This window comes from Somniosus microcephalus, chromosome 4 (genome assembly GCF_052327205.1).
Source record: "Somniosus microcephalus isolate GS21.2 chromosome 4, FLI_Smic_1.0, whole genome shotgun sequence".
Lineage (NCBI taxonomy): Eukaryota > Metazoa > Chordata > Chondrichthyes > Squaliformes > Somniosidae > Somniosus > Somniosus microcephalus.
In genome coordinates, this window is record NC_140990.1 from 197,595,960 (window position 1) to 197,621,997 (window position 26,038).

The 26,038-nt window shown below is 45.6% G+C and overlaps 1 protein-coding gene and 1 long non-coding RNA gene across 2 annotated transcripts; both read right to left on the reverse strand.

Moving 5' to 3' along the window:
- Positions 1-6,765: 6,765 nt before the first annotated feature.
- On the reverse strand, positions 6,766-19,846 carry LOC147120118 (uncharacterized). Its single transcript, XR_015077847.1, has 2 exons — positions 19,719-19,846; positions 6,766-8,635 (listed from the first exon to the last, which is right to left on the reverse strand). It is a non-coding gene; the product is annotated as an uncharacterized LOC147120118 (long non-coding RNA).
- Positions 19,847-20,060: 214 nt separating this feature from the next.
- LOC147120119 (secreted phosphoprotein 24-like) lies at positions 20,061-25,822 on the reverse strand. The gene is made up of 5 exons (XM_085984204.1): positions 25,771-25,822; positions 25,436-25,560; positions 25,016-25,138; positions 21,749-21,919; positions 20,061-20,186 (listed from the first exon to the last, which is right to left on the reverse strand). Exons 1-5 carry the CDS (start codon positions 25,820-25,822, stop codon positions 20,061-20,063), a joined length of 597 nt encoding a protein of 198 aa, XP_085840330.1.
- Positions 25,823-26,038: the final 216 nt, after the last annotated feature.

Below are 26,038 nucleotides of genomic sequence, written 5' to 3' on the forward strand. Positions count from 1 at the left end.
GGGATCAAGGGGTATGGGGAGAAAGCAGGGACCGGGTACTGAATTTGGATGATCAGCCATGATCACATTGAATGGCGGAGCAGGTTAGAGGGGCCGAATGGCCTACACCTGCTCCTATCTTCTATGTTTCTATGTAAGAGCATAACTAGAGGCCATCAATATAAGATAGTCACCCAGAAATCAAATAGGGAATTCCGAAGAAACTTCTTTACCCAAAAAGTGGTGAGAATGTGGAACTCGCTACCACAGAGAGTGGTTGAAGCGAATAGTATAGATGCATTTAAGGGGAGGCTAGACAAGCATATGAGGGAAAAGGGAATAGAGGGTTATGGTGATAGAGTTCGATGAGGAAAAACGGGAGGAGGCTCAAGTGGAGCATAAACGCCGGCATGAACTGGTTGGGCCGAATGGCCTGTTTCTGTGCCGTAAATCCTATGTAAACTTAAGGCAGGCCACCAACTTGGAGAGTAGCAGCATTAAACCAGCAGAGTCAAATCAGGCAGTTTTTAGGCACAAGGAGTAGACCCTGTGATAAAATATAACAATAGGACATAATGAAGAGACAATCAGTAAATGTGGAAATCTTTGGCTGATTGAGTGTTCATGGATTATTTTGATATAAGCCTTCAGGTCTCTTTTCATTGGTTCATGAAGGGTTGTATGTGTCCATTCCCCGAAAGGATGGAAATGTATTCCAAATTTGAGTTCTGTTTATTTATGAGCAATGCAAAGGCTTTTCACCAGCATTACGAGCTCTGAAGATGGGGTTATTCCTTCTAATGGAAAAGGTTTTCGATAATTATCAATAGATTCTCAAGTGCTGCTGGCAATGGTTTGTCTGGTGGAATTTCCTGGGCACCATCGTCCTGATGAGGGGATTGATGGCCTCCAGCTTCTTCCTCTTCATCTTCTGCAGATGGAAGATCCAATACCACCCTAACTGGAAAAAGATTCAGCATGCCACCATTATTCTGGAGACCCAAGCTGGGTTGACCTATCCAGGCAATGGAAGCAGGCTTTCAGCATACTAATAGTCTGTTCAGTAACGATGTGGGTTCCCTGATGTCATTTTGTCACCAGAGGACATATTGGTGTTATCAGCCATTGTTGAACTGGGTAACCCTGGTCTCCAAGCAACCATCCTCTGGTGGACATAGCTCTGGTTAAACAATGCAGGTATCTGTGATTGTTGGAGAACGATAGAATCATAGCTGCTCACATGCATTCACATGCAGAATGATGTGACTGGCACTCACAAGTTTCATATCCACAGAATGAAAAATCTTCCTGTTGATGAAATTTAGGGCATCTTCAGTCAGATCCTTTAATGCTCCTCTGGGTGGCAATAATGATGCTCTGTACTTGGAGGAATCCTGCCACTCCGTAAAATTCCAATGCTTTCTGTCTCTGTTGTGGCGTGTCCATGGGGAAGGATAGGAAATCTGTGGCCCAAAGGCACAGGGTATCCATCACCTGTTTAATACAGTCATGCACTGCTGATTCTATTAGGTGACTTATGTCGCCTGAGGCTGCTTGGAAACTTCTGGTGGCATAACATTTTAGAGTTGTTGTTGCCTTTACAGCCACTGACAAGGTTGTGTCCCTGGTAGACAGAGGCTTCAGTTCCAATGCCAATAGCTGGCACAATGGGGCTCACTAGTTCTGGAGGAATCCACAGCCTTCTTTACATACTGCCTTTGGGAGAATTCCATTGATGATCTCTGTGGTATGGCATGGATACCTATATTTTGGGTAGTGCCAACATACATGATGCTGGATTCTCAGGGCTACCCACCTCTCCTCCCCCCTGTCTTCATCATCATCTTCCTCAAAGCAAAAGAACAATGGACTACCAAAAGGTAAATTCATTTTATATATGGTTATTCTGCCTTTAAACTCTTTGCATATAGCAGCAGCTACTTTTAAATCTTGAATTCTCAGCACTGTACTGTCAGGTGAGTCTTCAGGCTCTTTCAAGAAATCTGTTTACATTGACTTCTGCACCTCACGATCCTTTGTCCCCTCTGGGACCCTGTACTGAATCCCAACACCTCCCCTTATATAAAAACAATGCTTTCTGGGAGTAGGATAGCAAAATATTGGGAGTACATAACCATGCTCCTCCAACTTCACCTACAGAGGGGTGGGCTCAAGATGAGCAGATCAGGGTTATGGTAAGGCCAGTGGAATAAAAGCAGAGCAGCTATTTTTAGGGGTGGTTGATCGACAGAAGTCTCCCCACCCTATTTCCCTTGTCAGATCACTGATATACCACCCAGAAAATCCAGACACATGTATCTTGGATCCAGCCATCTTTTAAATGGGCTTTATAGCCCCAGTCCCTTATCTCTCGCTAAGGTGAAAGAAAGAGAGGTGTGAGTCACAGCTTATATTCTGACATACAAACTGCTCTAAAGTCTATGGTTAGAAGGTCCACACAGAATGGTTGTCTTTGAAAGAATGTGTAACAGGAGGAAGGAAACTTGAGGAGTTTGGGGAGCTACTTGTAGGATAATCCACATCAGAGCAGTGGGAGTCTTTCAGAAAGGAAATAGAGAGAGTACAATGGCAACATGTTCCTGTAAAGGTCAAGGGTGGGACCAACAAGCCAGGGAACCCTGGATGTCAAGGGGTATACGAGAATGGATTAGGAAAAAAAGGGAGGCTTTTGGCAGATACAAAGGACTAAAAACGGTGGAAGCCCAAGAGGAGTATAGAAAGTGCAGGGGGGTACTTAAAAAAGAAATTAGGTGAGCGAAGAGGGGACATGAAAAAACACTGGCGGGCAAAATAAAGGAACATCCCAAGGTGTTTTATAAGTATATTAAGGGCAAGAGGATAACCAGGGAAAGAGTAGGGCTCATTAGGGACCAAAGTGGCAATCTGTGTGTAGAGCCAGAAAATGTAGGTGGGGTTTTAAATGAATATTTTGCATCTGTGTTCACTATGGAGAAGGACGATGTAGGCATATAAATCAGGCAGGGGGATTGTGATATACTTGAATAAATTAGTATTGAGAGGGAGGAGATACTAATGGTTTTAGCAGGCTTAAAAGTGGACAAATCCTCAGGCCCAGACGAGATGTATCCCAGGCTGCTGTGTGTGGCAAGGGAGGAGATTGCAGCGGCTCTGACACAAATTTTCAGAACCTCTCTGGCCACAGGGGAGGTGCCAGAGGACTGGAAAACAGCTAACGTAGTACCATTATTCAAGAAGGGTAGTAGGGATAAACCAGGGAACTACAGGCCAGTGAGCCTAACATCAGTGGTAGGGAAATTATTGGAAAAAATTCTGAGGGACAGAATTAGTCTCCACTTGGAGAGGCAAGAATTAATCAAGGATAGTCAGCATGGCTTTGTCAGGGGGAGATCATGTCTGACCAATTTGATTGAATTTTTCGAGGGGGTGACTAGGTGTGTGGATGAGGGTAGTGTAGTTGATGTGGTCTACATGGACTTCAGTAAGGCTTTTGACAAAGTCCTGCATGGGAGACTGGTCAAGAAGGTAAGAGCCCATGCGATCCAGGGCAACTTGGCACATTGAATCCAAATTGGCTTAGTGGCAGGAGGCAGAGGGTGATGGTCGAATGTTATTTTTGTGACTGGAAGCCTGTGTCCAGTGGTGTACCGCAGGGATCGGTGCTGGGTCCTTTTGCTGTTTGTAGTGTACATTAATGATTTAGATATGAATGTAGGAGGTATGATCAGTAAGTTCGCAGATGACACGAAAATTGTTGGGGTGGTAAATAGCGAGGAGGGAAGCCACAGTCTACAGGACGATATAGATGGGTTGGTCAGATGGGCAGAACAGTGGCAAATGGAATTTAACCCTGAAAAGTGTGAGGTGATGCATTTTGGGAGGACTAACAAGGCAAGGGAATACACAATGAATGGTAGGACCCTAGGAAGGACAGAGGATCAGAGGGACCTTGGTGTGCATGTACATAGATCCCTGAAGGCAGCAGGATAGGTAGATAATGTGGTTAAAAAGGCATATGGGATACTTGCCTTCATTAGCTGAGGCATAGAATATAAGAGCAGGGAGGTTATGATGGAGCTGTACAAAACGCTAGTTAGGCCACAGCTGGAATACTGTGTGCAGTTCTGGTCGCCACACTATAGGAGGGATGTGATTGCATTGGAGAGGGTGCAGAGGAGATTCACCAGGATGTTACCTGGGCTGGAGCACTTCAGCTATGAAGAGAGACTGGACAAGTTGGGGTTGTTTTCCTCAGAGCAGAGAAGGCTGAGGGGGGACCTGATTGAGGTGTACAAAATTATGAGGGGCATAGATAGGGTAGATAGAAAGGAACTTTGCCCCTTAGTAAAGGGGTCAATAGCTAGGGGCATAGTTTCAATGTAAGGGGCAGGAGGTTTAGAGGGGATTTGAGGAAAACCTTTTCACCCAGAGGGTGGTTGGAATCTGGAACTCACTGCCTGAAAGGGTGGTAGAGGCAGGAACCCTCACAACATTCAAGAAGCATTTAGATGAGCACTTGAAATGCCATAGCATACAAGGCTACGGACCAACTGCTGGAAAATGGGATTAAAATAGACAGGGCTTGATGGCCGGCACGGACATGATGGGCCGAATGGCCTCTTTCTGTGCTGTATAACTCTATGACTCTATGACTCTATGGGGAGCATTGCAACAGGAGGCTCAGCTGCATAAAAACCTCTTGGTCAGAAACAGCAAAATGATCCCAGCAGTTAGGTTGAGAACTCAGAGTGTCCTTCGCACTTGTTATTTGACATCAAGAGGAGTGACCCTCCCTTCAGGTAGTTTTCTGCTCTAACTCTATTCCCAAGGCTGTTCTGAATCACTAAACATCAGATCCTATGCCGACTCCTCAGATTAACTTACCTCCCAGCTAAAGTGGTGTTTTTCCACAGTTGCAGAAAAAGGACAAGACTGGCAGTTCATAAATCCTTGTCAAGCTTTAAAGCCAATGGCCTTTGATTGAACATGCATGAACCCAGGATGGTTTTTTTTGTCAGGAAGAAGACTTGTTTGTTTGAAAAATGAAAATTCAGCTTGAGCATCATCATTTTCTGGGTCTCCTCCCACCTCAAGCCTCACTGAACAGCCTAAAGCTGGACCGAGACAACATCCAGGCTTGGGCTGAAAAGTGCTTGGTGATAATCGTGTCAGGCAATGACCATCTCTGACAAGAAACAGCACTACTATGTCCCATTGGCCTTTAGCATCGCCATGATTGCCAGGTCTGCCATATTAAAAGAAAGAACTTGCATTTATACAACACCTTTCACAACTTCAGGATGTCCCAAAGTACTTTACAGCCAATGACGTACTTTTAAAGTGTAGTCACTATTGTAATGTAGTAAACGTGGCAAACAATTTGCACACAGCAAGCTCCCACAAGCAGCAATGTGATAATGACCAGGTAATCTGTTTTTTAGTGATGTTGATTGATGGATGAATAGTTGCCAAGACTCCGGAGAGAACTCCCCTGCTCTTCTTCAAAATAATGCCATGGGATATTTACATCCACCTGAGAGAGCAGACGGGGCTTCAGTTTAACATCTCATCCGAAAGGCAGTACCTCCGACAGGGCAGCACTCCCTCAGTACTGCACTGGAGTATCAGCCTAGATTTCTGTGCTCAAGTCTCTGGAGTGGGAATTGAACCCACAACCTTTTGACTCAGAGGTGAGAGTGCCACCAACTGAGCCACAGCTGACACTGTAAACATGTTGGGGAGTCTCCATGGACCAGTTATATCAACACCATGGCAACAAGAGCAATTGCAGAGGCTGGTACTCTGTGTTGAGTGACTCACTTCCTGGTCCCTCAATGCCGCTCCACCATTTACAAAGCTGAAATCAATAATGTGAATATCACTAGTCTCCTGGATGGTGCAGACACAATAACACTCAAAGGGCTCAGCTCCATCCAAGACAGAGCAGTTTGCTTGAATGGCACCATGCCATTGAAATCGGTATCCACTTCCTTCATCACCAGCGCAGTGGGAGCAGGGAGTTACAGAGGGACATAGACAGGTTAAATGATTGGCAGATGGAGTTCAATGTGGGGAGGTGTGAGGTCATCTGCTTTGGATCTGAGAAAGACAAATCAGAATATTTTCTTCATGGTGAGAGACTAGGAGCTGTGGAGGAGCAGTGTGATTTAGGTGTCCATTTATATAAATCACTAAAAGCTAGTGCACAGGTACAAAAAGTTATCAAAAAGGCGAATGGAGTGTTGGCCTTTATCTCAAGAGGACTGGAATTCAGAAGTGATGCTTCAGTTGCACAGAGTCTTGGTGAGACCACATCTGGAGCACTGCGTTTAGTTTTGGGCACCGAACCTCAGGAAATAAATATTTGCCTTGTAAGGGGTTCAGCACAGATTCATCAAGATGGTACAAGGGTTTAAAGGGTTAAATTATGAGGAAAAGGTGCATAAACTTGACTTGTAGTCCCTTGAGTTAGTTTAGAAGGTTGATGAGTTGTATAACAAATCAGCCATGATCTAATTGAATGGCAGTAGAGGCTGAATGGTCTATTCCTGTTCCTATGTTCTTTAGCTGCTGTGCGAGCTCTCAGTGGGAGGTACAATGCCTGTGGGCAGTGGCAAGATAGGTTCTAATCAGTTTCACATTGCAGAAATTATCCTAATTCCTGGCTCTCACGAAACAATGAACCCAATCATGAAAATGGAGCTGACAGAGAGCTGGAATTTGTGACAACTCACCAATGATACATAATGATTTAAATGAGGATGATACAGAACATAAACAAAGCCATTCCATATAATTAATTTTATTAATCTGAAATACAGCAAGCAAATCAAACCCGCTGACACTGTGGGATATGGCACTGGCGATGTTGATTGTGGGAGTTCCATTGTGGTTGTGAAATCTCCCAGATGGTTAACGCCCCGGGTGTAAATTACTTCTCATATTGTTTTCTTCTTCTTAGGCAGTCCCTCGGAACCGAAGATGAGTTGTTTCCACATTAAAAATGAGTTCTCAGGTGACTGATGAGTCCAATGTGGGACCTACAGTCTCTGTCACAGGTGGGGCAGATGGTGGTTGAAGGGGCGGGTGGTGTGCTTGGGTTGATGTGCGCTCCTTGTGATGCCTGCGCTTGGCTTCCGCTTGCTCCAGGCGAAGAGACTCGAGGTGTTCGGTGCCTTTCCGGATGCTTCTCCTCCACTTTGTGTGGTCTTGGGCCAGGGATTCCCAGGCGTCGGTGGGGGATGTTACTTTTTCAAGGAGGCTTTGAGAGTGTCCTTGAAGCGTTTCCTCTGCCCACCTGGGGCTCTCTTGCCATGCCGGAGCTCCGAGTAGATCGCTTATTTTGGGAGTCTCGTATCGGGCATGCGGACAATGTGACCTGTCCATCGGAGCTGATCAAGCGTGGTCAAAGCTTCGATGCTGGGGATGTTGGCCTGAGCAAGAACACTGACGTTGGTGCGCCTATCCTGCCAATGGATTTGCAGGATCTTGCGGAGGCAGCGTTAGTGGTACCTCTCCAGTGCTTTGAGGTGCCTGCTGTACATGGTCCATGTCTCTGAGGCATACAGCAGGGCGGGTATCACTGCTGCTCTGTAGACCATGAGCTTAGTGCCGGGTTTGAGGTCCTGGTCTTCAAACACTCTCTTCCTCAGGCGACCGAAGGCTGCACTGGCACACTGAAGGCGGTGTTGGACTTCGTCGTCAAGGGAGCAAGAAAGCAGCTCTACAGAAGGCTGAAGGCCGAGGTCCAACAAAAAACTCACAACCTAAAGAACAGATGGTGGGTGGAGAAAGCGCAGGAGATCCAGCAGCTAGCCGACAACCACGACGTGCGTGGATTCTTTAGCGTAGTCAAGACCATCAAGCCCAAGCACCCAAGGCCCTACCCCACTGCGGGCCAAGAACGGAGAGGTACTCATCAAGGACAGAGAGGCAGTCAGTGCCCGCTGGAAGGAGCACTTCGAAGATCTCCTTAACCGCAACTCTGTCTTCAACTCCATTCCGCAGCATGCTACCCGCCACCATCTCAGCACAACCCCAGCCCGGCATGAGGTTGAAAAGACGACTGAAGAACAACAAGGCCTTAGGAGCAGATGGAATCCCTGCCGAGGCACTAAAGCACAGCGGAGAAGCACTACTGGTGCGAATTCATGAACTCATTTCTCTTATCTGGAAGGAGGAGAGCATGCCAGGGGATCTCAGAGACGCCGTAATTGTGACCATCTTCAAGAAAGGTGACAAGTCCGATTGCGGTAATTACAGAGGAGTTTCCCTGCTGTCTGCCACAGGGAAAGTCATCGCAAGAATCCTCCTCAATCGCCTTCTCCCAGTGGCCGACGATTGTTTTACAGAACTGAAATAGCCCCGGCGATACAGTAATTGTTTCTTATCTGGGTTCACATTGACATCTGGTATGAAATGTATCACATGATTTAGTTAACTGGCAAATTGTTGAGCAATGACAATATCAGGAACACTAGTATGATAGCACTCCATACTATAGCCTATCAATTAAATAGTAAACTACTTTCTCATATTTAAAAATATTAAACATAATGTTTTAAAAATGAAAATGGTTCAAGCTGTATGGAATTTTCTTCATGTTTACCATCTTTGCCTTGATATCTCCATCCACTCTTCCATTTTCTTATAAAATCTGTAATTCAATCATCAGAATTAATTTAATTGGGCTTTCTACCAATTTCAGCTGAATATTAGTTAAACATTTTACTAAGAGATTTTTGGTAAACATTATTCAGTTAGTGGCCAACTGCAGTGAATGAACTGAAAAATTTCTTCTCATTAAAATGAAAACTGAAATATATAGCCAAAACATTAATGTACAAATTGGTAGAAGTTATTCTTCAGTTGCAAGAGGCCCAGTTCTAGTCACCAAGACCAGAGATTTTCAAGCACTGCAGATGGTTCAGATAAGAACCATTACGACAAAAGCAAAATATTGCGGATGCTGGAAATCTGAAATAAAAACAGAAAATGCTGGAAATATTAAGCAGGAATTCTGATGAAATGTCATCGACCCAAAACGTTAACTCTGTTTCTCTCGCCAGACATGTGGGGAAAAATTTGGTCGCGCCCCATTTGGGGTGCTAACTTTGATGGGGCGCTACTTTTAGCGCCCTAAAAACGTTAGCACCCCTGCACCGTAAATTGAGTGGTAGCGCCCCAAGCAGGAGGCGGGGCGTTACTGGAAACACTCCCCCTCCTTCTTGGGGCACTATCATTGAATATCGCGGCACTACGTGCAGCAGTGCCATGCGCGTCGTTATGTAGCGCCGCGATATTACAGGTCTCCCTCCCCTGATTAAAGGAGAGGGGCCTAGTGCAGCTGCACCACCGGGGAGCGGGATGCCGGGAAAACAGCACCCAGCAAGAGGAAGTACAAGGGGGCAGGTGCTGGCAAGCGGCCCCAAAAGAAATGGCCACCTAGCACCTGCCCTTTAATTTATGCCGCCGCGACCGCAAAAGCGCCACCCTGACCCTGTCGGACATAGCGTCCGGCGGTAGGTCAGGGGGTGCAACCAAAGCTTGTGCCCGAGGCGCTGTGCACGGCGATGACGTCACCGCTGGAGGTGCAGCGCCGCTGGGTGCTACTGGCTACCGCCGCCACCAACCTCACGTTGAATTTCGCGGGAGGCATTAGCGGTGCTGCGCCCGGGCGCTAGGGGATTTGCGCCCCATTAGCGCCCACGCGGGGCGCTAATGGGAGGCGCAAAGCAACCCAATTTTTTCCCCATGGTGCCTGATCTGCTGAGTATTTTCTGTTTTTAAGAACCATAAGGAGCTGAAAAGTGTGTAATATGGAATACTGCAGGTACGTTGGCCTAGAAATTGGTCTCGGGCGGTGGCACAAAACGGGCAGTATCGGATCGGCCGCCCGTTACACGCAGTGCCTGAGATTAAGTTCTATTGCAGTCATTGGAAGTGACTATCAGGAGCTGCGTGTAACGGGCGACCGATCCGATACCGCCCGTTTTTGCGCCACCTCCTGAGACAAATTTCTAGGCTATTGACGTGTCAGCCTTGAAAGGACTAAGAGGTGACCTTACAGAGGAAGATAAGATTGTACATGCTATAGAAAAGTTAAATCTTGAACACAATTCACACTCAACCATGACAATAGGACAAGGGAGAGCAAGTTTAAACTCATCAAAAACAGATTTAGGACTGAAGTCAGGGAAATAGAGTTTCCAAAATAACAACAGAAAATGCTGGAAAAACTCAGCAGGTCAGGCAACATCCGTGGAGAGAAATTTGAGTTGACGTTTTGGATCGAAACCCTTCTTCAAAACTGGAAAGAAAAGAAAATGGATCGAAGGCAAAGCTGTGATGGAACAAAAGGAGAAAAAGAGACAATAAAAGGTATTCGAAGCCAGACGAAATGGTAATAGGCCCGTAGAGACAAAAGACAGCTGAGATTAGGTGTGAAGTGTACTGTCAGGTAAGAGACAGCTGCCAGGTGAGAGAGAGAAACAAAAGGAAAGGAGGCGGGGGGGGGGGTGGGGGGGAGAAAGGAGGACCCAAAACAAAGGGGTGGAAAAAATTATAAGTAAAAAAGTAATAGGGGCCGAGGTTATGATCTGAAATTGTTGAACTCGATATTGAGTCCGGAAGGCTGCAAAGTGCCTAATCGGAAGATGAGTTGCTGTTCCTCGAGTTACGTTGAGCTTCCGTGGAACAGTACAAGAGGCCAAGGATGGTGAGGACCGAGTGGGAATGGAGCGGTGAATTATTTCCACTTTGGGTGCAATCGGCAATCTGGGCACAAATTATGCTTGAAATTGCCCTGGTTTTCTGAAGTGATTTTATGGTTCAAGCTTCCGTCCAAACTTATTTGCATATTCATAAGCGTAAAATCTTCAATGAACCGGTGCAATCGGCGTAATAGAACATAATTGTTTATTTTTTTCCCTTGCATTAAAAAATATTCATTGATGTGTTTAAGAGTGATAACCTGGTGCAGTTTTATTAATTCAGCTGAAAATGTGTTTATCACAAAAGATAAGGGGGGAAAAATTGGGTTTTGCCCATTTTGGGGCGCTAATATCAGCCGGGCGCAAAGTTTAGTGCCCAGCGCTAATTATCGCCTCCGACTGCAAAATTCGCCTCTATCGCCCCTGGAGGTGATTTGAACGGTAAATCAAGCATTACACACCTCTCAAGGCACTAACGTCAGGGAGCAAGGCGCTATCTCAGAACACTACCGAAGCTCAGGCGATATCAGTTACCATGGAAGCCAGACAGACTGACGCCATCCAGTTCTTAAAGTGGAGGGGCCATCTTGCTGGCCAGCCACACCCTGTTCATTGCAGCCTTGAATCTCAGCCTGGAAAGACCTCAAAAGCAATTGTGTTGGATGCACTAATGGATAGGCCCAGCGAAAGAAGTCGGCGCTTAGGAACCTCAAAAGTGGTGCTGAGGACCAAAACTCCTTAGAACAGCATTAAATCTCTCCTGACGTCTCTCTCCCTCTCAACCTGCGTGTACCAAAAATTTTGCCGACAAGAAAAGGCATGAAGCGCCCGTCTTTAAATAGCGCTCCCTCAGCCCCTCCCCTCTACCTGTTGTTCCCAGCGGCAGGCGCTAAGGCAAGGGGCGCGACTCAATATTCAGTCCGGGGCTTTGCATGCTTGACTGATGTCACGATCTGTGGGAGCAGGAGATCATGGCGGTAGTGTTTAGCGCCGCCGCAAAACGACTGGTCAATTTCGCGAGCGGCGCTAAAATCACCGTGCTCGGATGCTAAGTTCCTAGCGCCCCCGTTAGCGCCCCCCAGAGGCACTAACGGGAGGCACTAACCAACTGAATTTTTCCCCTAAGCATTTTTAATGAATGTCCAGTCCAGCACCTGTGAGTAACCTGATTTTAAATCACTGAAAAATGACTTTAAAAAAACTATACTGCACCATTTACTAGTTTCATTGGTGTATATGAGTCAGTTTCTTGATAAATTAAATATTTTAAATATGTAAAAATCTTTAAAACGTGCCTACTAGAGTCTTTGCACCTAAAACAATTAGCTTAATTTGAACAGCCTCCTCCAACAGTTGCAAATGGACACAATAGGTGGAATAATTCCGTTCCAAACGCGTGAGTACGGTCGGGGTACTCACGCGTCTGGCCGGAGGAAATGCCGGTTTTCAGCATGCACAGCGCATGCGGGGAAAACCGGCATTTCCTGTCCTCTGAACGAAGGGGTTCAGAGGCACAGCGCGTGCGACTGCACAGGCAGCGCGTGCGCAGTGAACTTCGTCGATTCCATTCATGGATTCAGTGAGGTTAAGTCCTTACAACTTACACATGAAAAAAGCATGAGTAAAGTTGCTCCAGAGGCTGCGGAGGAAGATATATTTTATCGTGGAGCTTCTGAAAGGCAATATTTTTGTTTGGGAAAGGGAGGAAAGTTATTTTAAGAAATGATGAGGTAAGTTTTAAAGTTAAATTTTTTTTTTTTTTTAAACGGGTTTTCAGTACTGTAGGTAGAAGGAGCAATTGTGGCTGTGTGAATTGAATTTGCTGTGTTTATTAAATGTGAAAATGACTGTTCTAAAATGAGTAATGTAACATTTCCAACATTTTTAAGAAAGAAACTGTTCATCAGTAATGGCCCAGTAATTCCTCTCTGAACGCGTGAGTACGGTCGGGGTACTCACGCGTCTGGCCGGTGGAAATGCTCGTGTTCAGCATGCACAGCGCATGCGGGGAAAACCGGCATTTCCTGTCCTCTGAACGAAGGGGTTCAGAGGCACAGCGCGTGCGACTGCACAGGCAGCGCTTGCGCAGTGAACTTCGTCGATTTCATTCATGGATTCAGTGAGGGTAAGCCCTTACAAGTTACACTTGAAAAAAGCACGTGTAAAGTTGCTCCAAGGCTGCGGAGGAAGATATATTTTATCGTGGAGCTTCTGAAAGGCAATATTTTTGTTTGGGAAAGGGAGGAAAGTTATTTTAAGAAATGCTGAGGTAAGTTTTAAAGTTAAAAATTTTTTTTTTTAAACGGGTTTTCAGTACGGTAGGTAGAAGGAGCAATTGTGGCTATGTGAATTGAATGTGAGAATGAGTGTTCTAAAATGAGTAATGTAACATTTCCAACACTTTTAAGAAAGAAACTTTTCATCAGTAATAAGTAATTATGTATGTATGTCCGCATATATTCCTTTACGTATATGTATGTATGTTTTATATTCCTTTACTTATGTGTATGAATGTATGTTTTTAATTATGATTTTCCAATAAGTTACTTTCTCTGAAAGTCACAATTAAATACATACATTCATACACATAAGTAAAGGAATATATACATACATATACGCAAAGGAATATATACAGACATACATACATAATTACTTAAAAGAATATATTACTGATGAAAAGTTTCTTTCTTAAAAATGTTGGAGTCATTTTCACATTTAATAAACACAGCAAATTCAATTCACATAGCCACAATTGATCCTTCTACCTACAGTACTGAAAACCCGTTTTAAAAAACAAAAATAAACTTTAAAACTTACCTCAGCATTTCTTAAAATAACTTTCCTCCCTTTCCCAAACAAAAATATTGCCTTTCAGAAGCTCCACGATAAGAAATATCTTCCTCCGCAGCCTCTGGAGCAACTGTACTCATGCTTTTTTCATGTGTAAGTTGTAAGGACTTGACCTCACTGAAAGCATGAATGAAAGCGGCGAATTTTACTGCGCACGCGCTACCTGTACAGTCGCACGCGTTCTGCCTCTGAACCCCTTCGTTCAGAGGACAGGAAATGCCGGTTTTCCCCGCATGCGCTGTGCATGCTGAAAACCGGCATTTCCTCCGGCCAGACGCATAAGTACCCCGACCGTACTCGCGCGTTTGGAAGGGAATTACTGGGCCAACATTTTACATGTCAATAAAATGAAAAATTTAACAATTGCACGATTTGCCCCCTCGCATCTGCGACTGAGGTTCCAAGGAGGTGCATTGCGCAAGAGGTCATCGTCGTACGTATCCTCACACTGTTCCCTTTCGGGAACTGTATGAAGTGGTGGAAGGATTTCTGGCCACGTTAACACTCCTTCCGTGACCATAACCATCTTCATACCAGCCATTAGGGTGGTTAGTCCTATGGCGTGAGGGTTTTACGGGCTCCCACAACCCATCTGAGGGGGGGGGGGCCACCCACACCCGCGGACGCAAGTATCCCGCTGGATGTCCACCCAGAATTTATAGTTGGAGCTCCGACTCCACTTGCCGGGACTGTCTGGAGCGGGGTTCGAAACCCTACTCCTTCTGGCCCAGCGGCGGGGATGCTTACCGCTACGCAAAAGGCCCGCTCCGCGCAAAAGGTGACACCCATATGTTTCCTGCGCCTTTTCCCTCCCCGTGACTGGAGCCCTATGCTGCCACTTGAAAGACCAAGCTATCATCTGTCCTTTTTGCGGCGCCTTTGACTTCTCATTACCAATGATGAGCAGGCGCTGCGCCTCCACCTCGTTGAGGAGATTGCTGAGGTCATCATCAGTTCAATTGTGAGTTCTTTTAATGCCGTGAATTGTGCTCATTCCAGCCATTTCACGTTGCTAATCGGATTGGGCCTTTGGCGTAGCGGTAGGATCCCCGCCGCTGGACCAGACGGGGTAGGGTTTCGAACCCCGCTCCAGACAGTCCCGGCAAGTGGAGTCGGAGCTCCGGCTCTAAATTCTGGGTTGACATCCAGTGGGATATTTGCGTCCGTGGGTGTGGGTGGCCCCCCCTCCTTGTATAGCTTGTGGGAGCCCGTAAAACCCTCCCGCCATAGGACTAACCACCCTAATGGCTGGTTCAAAGATGGTTACGGTCACGGAATAAGTGTTAATCACGGCCATAAATCCTTCCACCACTTCATACAGTTCCCCAAAGGGAACAGTGTGAAGACACGTATGACGACGACATTGCTAAATAAATGGAATTTAAAAAATTCTTTTAGGGCTTTTAAAAGTCTTTAAATTGCTTTAATTCTGTTTAAAACTACTTCAGATTCTTCAAAATAATGTAAACATTTTTAAAAGTTTATAAAAGTTACCAAAAGCTTCATAAAAATACCAAAAACCTATTTAAAATGCTGCTTTGCATGTAAAAATGCTTAGCAGCTTGTGAGAAACATTGGGGGCGTGTCCTATTAAACTGAGACCTCAAGGGGCGTGTCTCAGTTGCACAGCGCGCTACAGGCTTCGCGCTGGCTGCACTCCTCGGCGGCGTGACGTCAGACGCTGCCCGGGAGTCAACATTTTAAAACAGCAATTCCAGGCGCCACTGAAGCTCAACGGCCGGCGCGTCGGGTAAGTGCATATCGGGGGCTTGCACGCGCGGCAAGCCCCCGACCCGAATTTCTGGGCCATTATATTCTTTTATAAGTAATTATGTATGTATGTCCGTATATATTCCTTTACGTATATGTATATATTCCTTTACTTATGTGTATGAATGTATGTATTTAATTATGATTTTCCAATAAGTTACTTTCTCTGAAAGTCATAATTAAATACATACATTCATACACATAAGTAAAGGAATATATACATACATATACGCAAAGGAATATATACAGACATACATACATAATTACTTAAAAGAATATATTACTGATGAAAAGTTTTTTTCTTAAAAATGTTGGAGTCATTTTCACATTTAATAAACACAGCAAATTCAATTCACATAGCCACAATTGCTCCTTCTACCTACAGTACTGAAAACCCGTTTTAAAAAACAAAAATAAACTTTAAAACTTACCTCAGCATTTCTTAAAATAACTTTCCTCCCTTTCCCAAACAAAAATATTGCCTTTCAGAAGCTCCACGATAAAATATATCTTCCTCCGCAGCCTCTGGAGCAACTGTACTCATGCTTTTTTCATGTGTAAGTTGTAAGGACTTAACCTCACTGAAAGCATGAATGAAACTGGCGAATTTTACTGTGCACGCGCTGCCTGTGCAGTCGCACGCATTCTGCCTCTGAACCCCTTCGTTCAGAGGACAGGAAATGCCGGTTTTCCCCGCATGCGCTGTGCATGCTGAAAACCGGCATTTCCTCCGGCCAGACGCGTGAGTACCCCGACCGTACTCACGCGTTTGAAACGGAATTACTGGGCCAACATTTTACATGTCAATAAAATGAAAAATTTAACAATTGCACGATTTGCCCCCTTGCATCTGCGACTGAGGGTCCAAAGAGGTGCATTGCGCAAGAGGTCATCGTCGTACGTATCCTCACACTGTTCCCTTTCGGGAACTGTATGAAGTGGTGGAAGGATTTCTGGCCACGTTAACGCTCCTTCCATGACCATAACCATCTTCATACCAGCCATTAGGGTGGTTAGTCCTATGGCGTGAGGGTTTTACGGGCTCCCACAACCCATCTGAGGGGGGGGGGGCCACCCACACCCGCGGACGCAAGTATCCCGCTGGATGTCCACCCAGAATTTATAGTTGGAGCTCCGACTCCACTTGCCGGGACTGTCTGGAGCGGGGCTCGAAACCCTACTCCTTCTGGCCCAGCGGCGGGGATGCTTACCGCTACGCAAAAGGCCCACTCCGCGCAAAAGGTGACACTCATACGTTTCCTGCGCCTTTTCCCTCCCCGTGACTGGAGCCCTATGCTGCCACTTGAAAGACCAAGCTATCATCTGTCCTTTTTGCGGCGCCTTGGACTTCTCATTACCAATGATGAGCAGGCGCTGCGCCTCCACCTCGTTGAGGAGATTGCTGAGGTCATCATCAGTTCAATTGTGAGTTCTTTTAATGCTGTGAATTGTGCTCATTCCAGCCATTTCACGTTGCTAATCTGAGTGGGCCTTTGGCGTAGCGATAGCATCCCCGCCGCTGGGCCACACGGCGTAGGGTTTCTAACCCCGCTCCAGACAGTCCCGGCAAGTGGAGTCGGAGCTCCGGCTCTAAATTCTGGGTAGACATCCAGTGGGATATTTGCGTCCGTGGGTGTGGGTGGCCCCCCCCCTCGTATAGGTTGTGGGAGCCCGTAAAACCCTCCCGCCATAGGACTAACCACCCTAATGGCTGGTACAAAGATGGTTACGGTCACGGAAGGAGCGTTAATCACGGCCAGAAATCCTTCCACCACTTCATACAGTTCCCCAAAGGGAACAGTGTGAAGACACGTACGACGACGACGTTGCTAATTAAATAAATGGAATGAAAAAAATGCTTTCAGGGCTTTTAAGTCTTTAAATCGCTTTAATTCTGTTTAAAACTACTTCAGGTTCTTCAAAATAATGTAAACGTTTTTAAAAGTTTATAAAAGTTACCAAAAGCTTCTTAAAAATACCAAAAACCTATTTAAAATGCTGCTCTACATGTAAAAATGCTTTGCAGCTTGTGAAACATTGGGGGCGTGTCCTTTTAAAATGACACAACACCAGGTTATAGTCCAACAGCTTTATTTGAAATCACAAGCTTTCGGAGCGCTGCTCCTTCTTCAGGTGATTTCAAATAAAGCTGTTGGACTATAACCTGGTGTTGTGTGATTTCTTACATTTGTCCACCCCAGTCCAACTCCGGCATCTCCACACCATGGCTTTTAAAATGAGACCTCAAGGGGCGTGTCTCACTTGCACTGCGCGCTCCAGGCTTCGCGCTGGCTGCACTCCTGGGCGGCGTGACGTCAGACGCTGCCCGGGAGTCAACATTTTCAAACAGGAATTCCAGGCGTCCCTGAAGCTCAACGGCCGGCGCGTCGCGTAAGTGCAGATCGGGGGCTTGCACGCGCGGCAAGCCCCCGACCCGAATTTCTGCCCCATTATTTCAATCCGGGGGCATGGCCAGCTTTGTGGGCGGGGCCGGCTTTTAGCTCAATGTTTTTTAAACCAGCGTTAAAAATTGCGGAAACTCAATTTACAGCTGAGGTAACTTGCGCTTAAAATTCCGCAATCTTTTATGCTGGTTTTGCAGATTGCAGGCGAATTGCGCAAACTCTAGGCCACGATGTTTTTCTTTACACAAATACTGATCAACACATGGAAGAGACTTATAGGTAAGGTAGTGAAAGCAATACACCTAGAATCATTTAAAAAAGAATTGGATGCTATGATCAGGTCATTCTGGATGATCGAGAGAAGTTTCGACAGTTTTCCTCATCTATCTAGAGATATTTTGATAGTGTTCAAAAGGCTCTGGTGTAGCTGTTCGTCAATTAAATCAGGGAGCTTTGATGTCGATATAATGCTGACATCATGTATATTAGAATTGGAAAAAACCATTTCAATGGTTGAGCCTCATCTACATCTGACAGATGAGCCGCTCACACATTTCCAGCACTGATTGGTAGCTCACCAATCAGGGGGCTAGGAAACCCTGTTTACGCATGTAAATGAGGTTCCTGCCGTACTTCCGGCAAAGGTACGGCATCGGAGTGGGAGCATCTCCGACAAAATTCCCAGCCTTTGTTTCAAGACATTTGTTGTTTCAGAGTCTGTGTTCTGAAGCATTAATATACACTCTCCAATTAGCACAATATCAATATCTAGGCATAATGAACTGCTGTACAACAGGCGATCCTAAAGCTGGGACTATTTGTATACGTAGAAATACTCTAAAGCATGGTTCTACTCTTTCTCTGCTAAATATCTAAATTTTCTTGTCAAATTCAAAAAGTAAAAACAACATAAACCACAGCGTAGAGGGTGACAGCTTTGAGTCCCTCATGCTGCTGGGTTCCTGCTCTCACCATTGGGTAGTAGAATCACAGAACATTACAGTACAGAAGTATTCAGCCTATCGTGCCCATGTTGGCTCTGTGAAAGAGCTATCCAATTAGTCCCAAACCACTGCCCTTTCTCCATCCTCTTTTAATTTTTTTCTTTTTCAACTTTGTATTCACTTCCATTTTAAAAGCTACTATGGATTTTGCTTCCATCACTGTTTCTGGTAGGACACTCCATATCCATATATATGTGCAGAAAAATAGGGGCGAATTTTAACATGGGTGAGTGGGCGTGGGTGCTGGTGTGGGCGGTTAAATGGGCAAAAAAAATCTAAGCCTGTCAGAAAGCTGGCTCCAAGCCGCCAACTTCCAGGTTTTACTGAGGTGGGACAAGGGGCAGGCAGCCAACCTGCTCCCAGGAGGCGGGTTGGCGTTTTAAATATGTTAATGAGGCTGGAAGCCTCGGATTTAACCTGCTTTGCAGGTTTTACAGTGGCCGAACGGGTCCGGGAAACTCGGCAGCGAGGCGAGGACAGGCTCTGGGAGAAGGTAAGTGGGCCAGGAGGAGCAGGAGTGCGTCCTCCCGGTCCCCCAAGCTTCCCCACCATCAGAACCCCCCCACCAATACAACCCCCCCCCCCCGGGGTCAGGGATCATATGGCCCCAGGGATCAGATCCCCCCGGGGTCAGGGATCGTATCCCCCCGGGTTTAGGAATTGGATCCCCCCGGGGTCAGGGATTGTACGGCCTCGGGGTTAGGGATTGGATGCCCCAGGGTCAGGAATCGTACGGCCTCGGGGTCAGGGATCGGATCCCTCCTGGGGTCGGGGATTGGTTCCCTCGGGGTCAGGGACCGTACGGCCCCGGGGTCAGGGATCAGACGGCCTCGGGGTCGGAGATCGGATCCCCCCCCCCCGGGGTCAGGAATCGTACGGCCCCGGGATCGGGGATTGGATCCCCCTGGGGTCAGGGATTGGATCCCCCCCGGGGTCAGGGATTGGATTTCCCCCGGGGTCAGGGATCATATGGCCCCGGGGCCGGGGATCGCACCTACCTGGTTCCTCGGCCTCCTCCGGCGTGCTCCCCACCCGACTGGAAGCCAAGGCTGTCAATCAGGCTGACTTCCAGGTGGAGAACCTGTCACTGACAGAAGGCGCACCGTGTGAACTTAAATCTCCACAGCGTGTCGGGAAGGCCAGACTTCCGGGTTTCCTGCGCATTACCGGACCCCCCCACTCCCAGCGCATTCGGAAGTAAAAACTTCCCCCATAATTTCCCCTAACCTTTTCCTTCATATGCAGAGGCTTTGGACTCATGCACCAGGTCACCTACCCAACTGTTATCTATGATTTACCTGGAAAAACCACAGACTTTTGAGAAAACAAAGGAGAATTCATCAAAAAATCGCAAACAATCCCCATTTATACTCACTGAATTTCTTCATCCCTTTTGTGCAGTTGCGCTTTCTGTTGTATCCTCTTCCTTTTCTGTGTCTGTTCCTTCCTCTGTAACGGCAACCCTCCTAAATTAAAATATATCGATTATCTTTTCAGTCCAGAGAAAACAAAGTTGTTTAGGTGTTTAAGAAGTTTTCCAAGACGTTAATATTAAATATCCGAAGAAGTATCCCTCTGCACTCATTCGAAGTCAGGTTTCATTTGCAGTGAAGCCTGTCAATCTTTCTCTTTTCCATCTCACTTCAGGTTCTCTACATAGACGGGTTGAATTAAGCCTGCATCAGTTAATATTGGCACCGATAAATGGGCCTCGATATTAACCCTCGCACGACGGGCGGGAGTGGGTCGGGTAAAAAGTGAAATGCGCAGAACATGACCCCAACCCGGCCCTGCTCCTGGGCCTGGCTAAAAGAGCAATCAATTGGTCCAGGCAGCGGGCGGTCGAGGGGGTCGTCCAGCCAGATTGCCTGCCTCTCTTCCGCGGCCATGTTCGCGCCCGGGTGGCCCTGGAGATGGAGCACGCGGTGTCCGCCAGTGTGCTTGAGTATTTCCGCGACCGGTGGGCGCCGCGGGGACTGGAGTGCATCATCAACTCGGAAAACCGAATTTTAATTTGATTTGTTAAGATTTAGTTGAACTTTTGTTTATTTACAGTCCAATTGGTTTTTTTGGGGTTCAAACAAAAAGAGGACCCCAACCCGGTGTGCACAATTTGGGGTGTCTGATTATCCCGCTGTGGAGAGACAGGGCACTTATTAACATATTTAAATTGGGCTCCTGCATTGCAATTGGGAGCCCGATTTGAAGTTAACTGCTGCTGCGTGGATTTCCCCGGAGTCGGGAAACTTGACAGTGAAAGTGAGGCAGGAGCTGCCAGCTCCCCAAGGTAAGTGGTACAGAGTGTTAGACAGTGACCTTTCACCTCTTGGGCCTGGATTCAAATCCAGCCTGGAGTGTTGGGATGACACTTTGCTGGTTGTAAGGGTCCTATGTGAAATGGTTTTAGGTATTCTCAATCCAATTCCTGGGCATGGGAAATTGAACAAAAATGGCACTGCAAGGGGTATTCTTCTGCATTTGGTGCTGTGACAGATTTCCAGGCTAGAGTAAAGAGAGCTTTACTCTGAGTCTAGCTGTGATACCTGGCCTGTCATTGTTTGAGTGCCTAAAATGAAAACTGCTCCATTCCACAGCACTAAAACATCGCTCACCTTGATGAGCACAAAATGAAAGTGTTATGACTTGTTCACATGCATTCATTGCGATCTTGTTACTTATCTCTTCCCCTTCAGGCAGTTGTTGGATTTTAGCAAATAACTCCTTATTAACTTTGATATGATCAGTTGTTACATTCATCACTAGGTCAGAAATGCAGTGATAGCTACAGGCAGTAATTATGCAGTAATGATTAAGTACTGGGGGGAGGGGAGGGTTTATCAGCCACAGTCAGTTGAGTCAAGACAATGGCAAATGTTATGATTATTGGGCTGATTAATGTGTTTCTCAACTTTATTCAAGGATTCATCCTGTGCCTCACTGGCTAATTACTGTTCCTTCAGGCTGTGATTTCCAAAGAATAATTTACTGCATTCAGCATTAAGTTCAACAAAAAATGCCTGTTGAATACCTCACTACTGCTTTCGTCTGATGATTCATTGCTTTCTGATGAGGATTCAGATTCCGATTCAGAGATTAGGCGTGGCGTGGGTGTAATCCGATTCGTAGCTGTGCACTTTACCTCAACATTCACAATCACATCAATGTCAAATGTCACACGGCTTATACAGGTGGCAGTTTCCTACAGGTAGAGAACATGCGGCAATAATTCAATAACAGCACTGTTAAGCACTTTTCTGCATCCTCCAAATAACTTCACACAGATTGATCCCTGGGCACAACAGGATGGTAAAAGGCGAACTAGATGGACCGTGGTGTTTTCTCATCTAGCAATTCCTTTGTTTCTATTGCAGGAGACTGTCATCTACCACTGATGAGCCTGCTGTAAACAGCAGAAAATAGAAAGCTGATAAGGATTGATTTATTGTGTGTGTTAAGCATGGCCACAGTTGGGGTCCAATGGACTGTGAAATTGGGCAGAAATCAGTTGCGTCTGATTTTTGCTCAACTCGCTGCCTACCAGATTTTGTGGTCAGGCTTGGGAAGAGCAGTAGAAACTCTCACCTGAAGCAGGTGGGGGCTTGATTTTGATATTAAAAAGGAGGCGTGGAAGGCCCCTGCTCCAATTTCTGGTGGATAAATCCAAAGCAAACCCAGGGAACCAGACCTAGAGCATTGGTAGACGTGGATCTTCAAGTGGGAGGTGCTTTAAAGGGTGCTGAGTTTAACAGTTAATTGTTTTTAGGCCATTTCTGGGCCATCACTGTTATTGTTCTTTCCTGTTGGCACTTGGACTTCCATGAGCCTTTGTGCTAGACATCCTTATTTAGTTTTTGGCTCAGCATCTTTCCTGGAATCAATGGGTTTCCCAATGAAAATCGGATAAACTAATACATTCAGAAGAAGATTAGAACCTATGGAGGGATACCAAGCTCATCAGGCTTGCTCGACAGTTGCTTCCTGTCCTTCCACCGATGTCCACAATAGTGCAGCCATGTGAAATTACCTCTGTTTGGCAGATGTAGTGTTGGTGGAGGCTCTTCGTCCCAGAGGAAACTTCACCAGCGGATGATGGGATCACATGAATGCCTGACTAACCTCAAATAGGCTCAATGGTTCTTAAGATGGAACCCAATTATGGCATGTCATGGTTTATATGGCAGTGCATGAAAGAAGGCATGTCAGAGTGACCAAGAGCCAGGGTTGCCTGATTGGCTGCAACTGCCAAGATGCAACCGCCCATTTTTGCCGGCCCTTGCACAACTCTCTGGCAATGACCATGGCAAAGCTGTCTTCTCAGGATTCATGTCTGCAATTAGGCAAATGAAGATCTGTGCCATGTGCTGCAAGGATACCTACAGCTACCATGCAGCATAGGGCCGGCACATGCAGGGACAACAATAGAAATATAGAAACATAGAAGATAGGAGCAGGAGTAGGCCATTCGGCCCCTCAAGCCTGCTCCGCCATTCAATGAGATCATGGCTGATCATCCAAATTCAGTACCCTGTCCCTGCCTACTCCCCATATCCCTTGATCCCTTTAGCCTTAAGAAATATATCCAACTCCTTCTTGAATATATTTAATGAACTGGCCTCCACCACCCTCTGTGGCAGAGAATTCCACAGGTTCACCACTCTCTGGGTGAAGAAATTCCTCCTCATCTCAGTCCTAAATGGCTTACCCCTTATCCTTAGACTATGACCCCTGGTTCTGGGCTCCCCGGCCATCGGGAACACCCTTCCTGCATCTAGTCTGTCCAGGCCTGACAGAATTTTATAGGTTTCGATGAGATCCCCTCTCAATCTTCTAAACTCCAGTGAGTATAAGCCCAATCGACACAATCTCTCCTCATACGTCATTCCTGCCATCCCAGGTATCAGCCTGGTGAATCTTCGCTGCACTCCTTCCATGGCAAGAATAGTCAGCTGTGGCTTGAAACCTGGCACCTTGCAGGTATGGTGGTCTATGGGGATGGTATTGTCGGTGGCACAGAGGGCACCCCTGCTTGTAGGCTGCCCGTGCAACCGTCTTGACTTCAGCTGCCACTGAACATCGCTTGTTTGTAAAGTCATCTTTATCCCTGTGTTTTTACGGCCACTTTTTAATCCCCTGCCCCTTTGGCCTTGACAAAGACTGTTGATGGGTTAAGATGCCTTTTTAGGCTCGGGAGGCTTGCAGAATGTTTGCCCACTATTGGCATAATCTTTAATCGATGCCCACCCCTTTAAATTTTACTAGCATGCTCTTCTCCCACCACTCTTTCTCCGTAGGTCCAACTGAGTGTACCTGGTGCTATTGCTATTAATAATTACGCAAAATTATATAGATTTGTTACCTAAGTTCTACAGCACACAAATAGGCCATTTGGCCCAACTGACCTATGCCAGTGTTTACGCTCTACATGAGCCTCCTCCCACTCTATTACTTCTTCCCACCCTTCCCTTTTACCCGTCTTCCTTTCTCCTTTATGAAGCCTTCCCTTAAATGCATCAATGCCATCTACTTCAACCATTCTATGTGGCAGGGACTTCCTCATTCTCACCACTCTCTGTATAAAGAAATTCCTCCTAAATTCTTTATGTGATCTGGTAGCAGCTATCTTATATGTATGCCCCCTTGTGCTCCACTCACCCACTAGTGGAAACAGTTTCTCCATATTCAACCACATCAATTTTAAAGATTCTATCAGATCTCCTCTTAGTCTTTCAAAGTAAAAAGCCCCAACCTGATCAATTTTACCTGATAGTTGCATCCTTTCAATTCTGGTAACATCCTTATAAATTTTTTCTACACTTTCTCCAGTGCTTCAATATCCTTTTTGTAGCTTGGAGACCAGAACTCCACACACTGCTTCAAATGTAGTCGAACCAATGTTTGAACTTCTCAGTCTTGTTTGTGGTATCACCTACATGATATATCCCTTGATGTGTTACTGTCTTGTAACTCACTGCAGCCTATGTGTACTGACATGAATCAGTCATTCATGAAAGAAAGACTTATGAAATAATACTGAGTGGCCTGCAGGTGGCGCTGTCCAGGGAGAGTATAAATACTCGGGCACAGGCCCAGCTTGCGCAGGACATTCTTAACAGGAACTAGTGAAGGATGCAACTAGACCTCCATGTTGTAAAACAGTTGATTAAAGCTTTGTTTAACACTTAGACCAAGTGCCTAGAGTTTTCCTACGTCATGTACAATATCCCTAATCTCAGGACCGAAGAAGCTAGGTCAGACAAGTTAATGTGAGATCTTGAGAATGTTACACAATACTTACAGCAGTTGGTAAAGGTTTCAGTGCACATTTTGACCAGTCTAATCCAGTTTTATGGGGGCACACAGTTTCTTGGACATCAAAGGCTAATTCTACGAGGAACAAGCGTTCTCCTATAGAAATAATCTAACAAAAGGAACAGCATTATATTTGTGACTGCTAAAAAAAAATCAAGGAATGGTTTGAAGTAATACATTTAAATAATAAGAGTATCAGACAGTTTCTCCTGTATTACAATCAGTACAAATGGAAGCATTTACCAAGATTGTGAGCATTTGCATTGGGAAGGTTATACAGTGATCAGAGATTTGTGCCTAGACACATTAGTGTATTCAAACAGCGAGGATAGACATTATTTAAATACTCCCTTGCACAGGCAGAGAGACGCAGACAATAAAATGAATTAGATTTGGTGATACTCACTTCTTTTAATTCACTCTTGGTCACAGCAAACAGATTGTTAATTGTAGAATCTTCATTCAGCTTTACAACTGAAGCAACTAGTGCCTCATCAATCACTGGGAAGGTACAATTTCCACATGGCTGTCCTGAATCAAAAAAGAGCAAATTGGTGCCATTTACAAAACAGTTTTATTTTACAAATTATTGTCTTATTCAGAATTAATCCATCACAAAAGCACCAAAATGCATTTGTGTTTGCTTCATTGTTAGGTGAAAAAAGAAACTTGAGAAAAAATTTACATTAACTTCTTGTTACAAATTTATATAATAATTTGAAATGACTGATCAGTGCCTACCAGAACAGTAGAGAATCTGGACAGTGGCAAGGACAAAAAGAATGATCTTCATTCTGCCTGTAAGTGCCTTTGTGTGGTGATGGAGGACACTTCCCTTTCTTCACACTGTCTGTTGTCTGCCTGTGTTCAGTCTTTATATACTTCAGATAAAAACAACAGTAAAAATTAATAAATAATGTTGTAATCAGACCACAATGACTGCACCAACTCACCTCCCTTCATTTCCCATAATCTAATTCTTAAACTGCTTGTTTTCCAAAAGTACCAT

Excerpts from the sequence above, each read along its gene's own strand:
- LOC147120119 (XM_085984204.1), bottom strand. The coding sequence starts at position 25,822 with ATGAAGATCATTCTTTTTGTCCTTGCCACTGTCCAGATTCTCTACTGT. Across the intron at positions 25,561-25,770 it reads CCAGATTCTCTACTGTTCTG|GACAGCCATGTGGAAATTGT; the intron begins GTAGGCACTGAT and ends TTTTTGATTCAG. Across the intron at positions 21,920-25,015 it reads TGAAACCTTTACCAACTGCT|GAAACTGCCACCTGTATAAG; the intron begins GTAAGTATTGTG and ends CTCTACCTGTAG.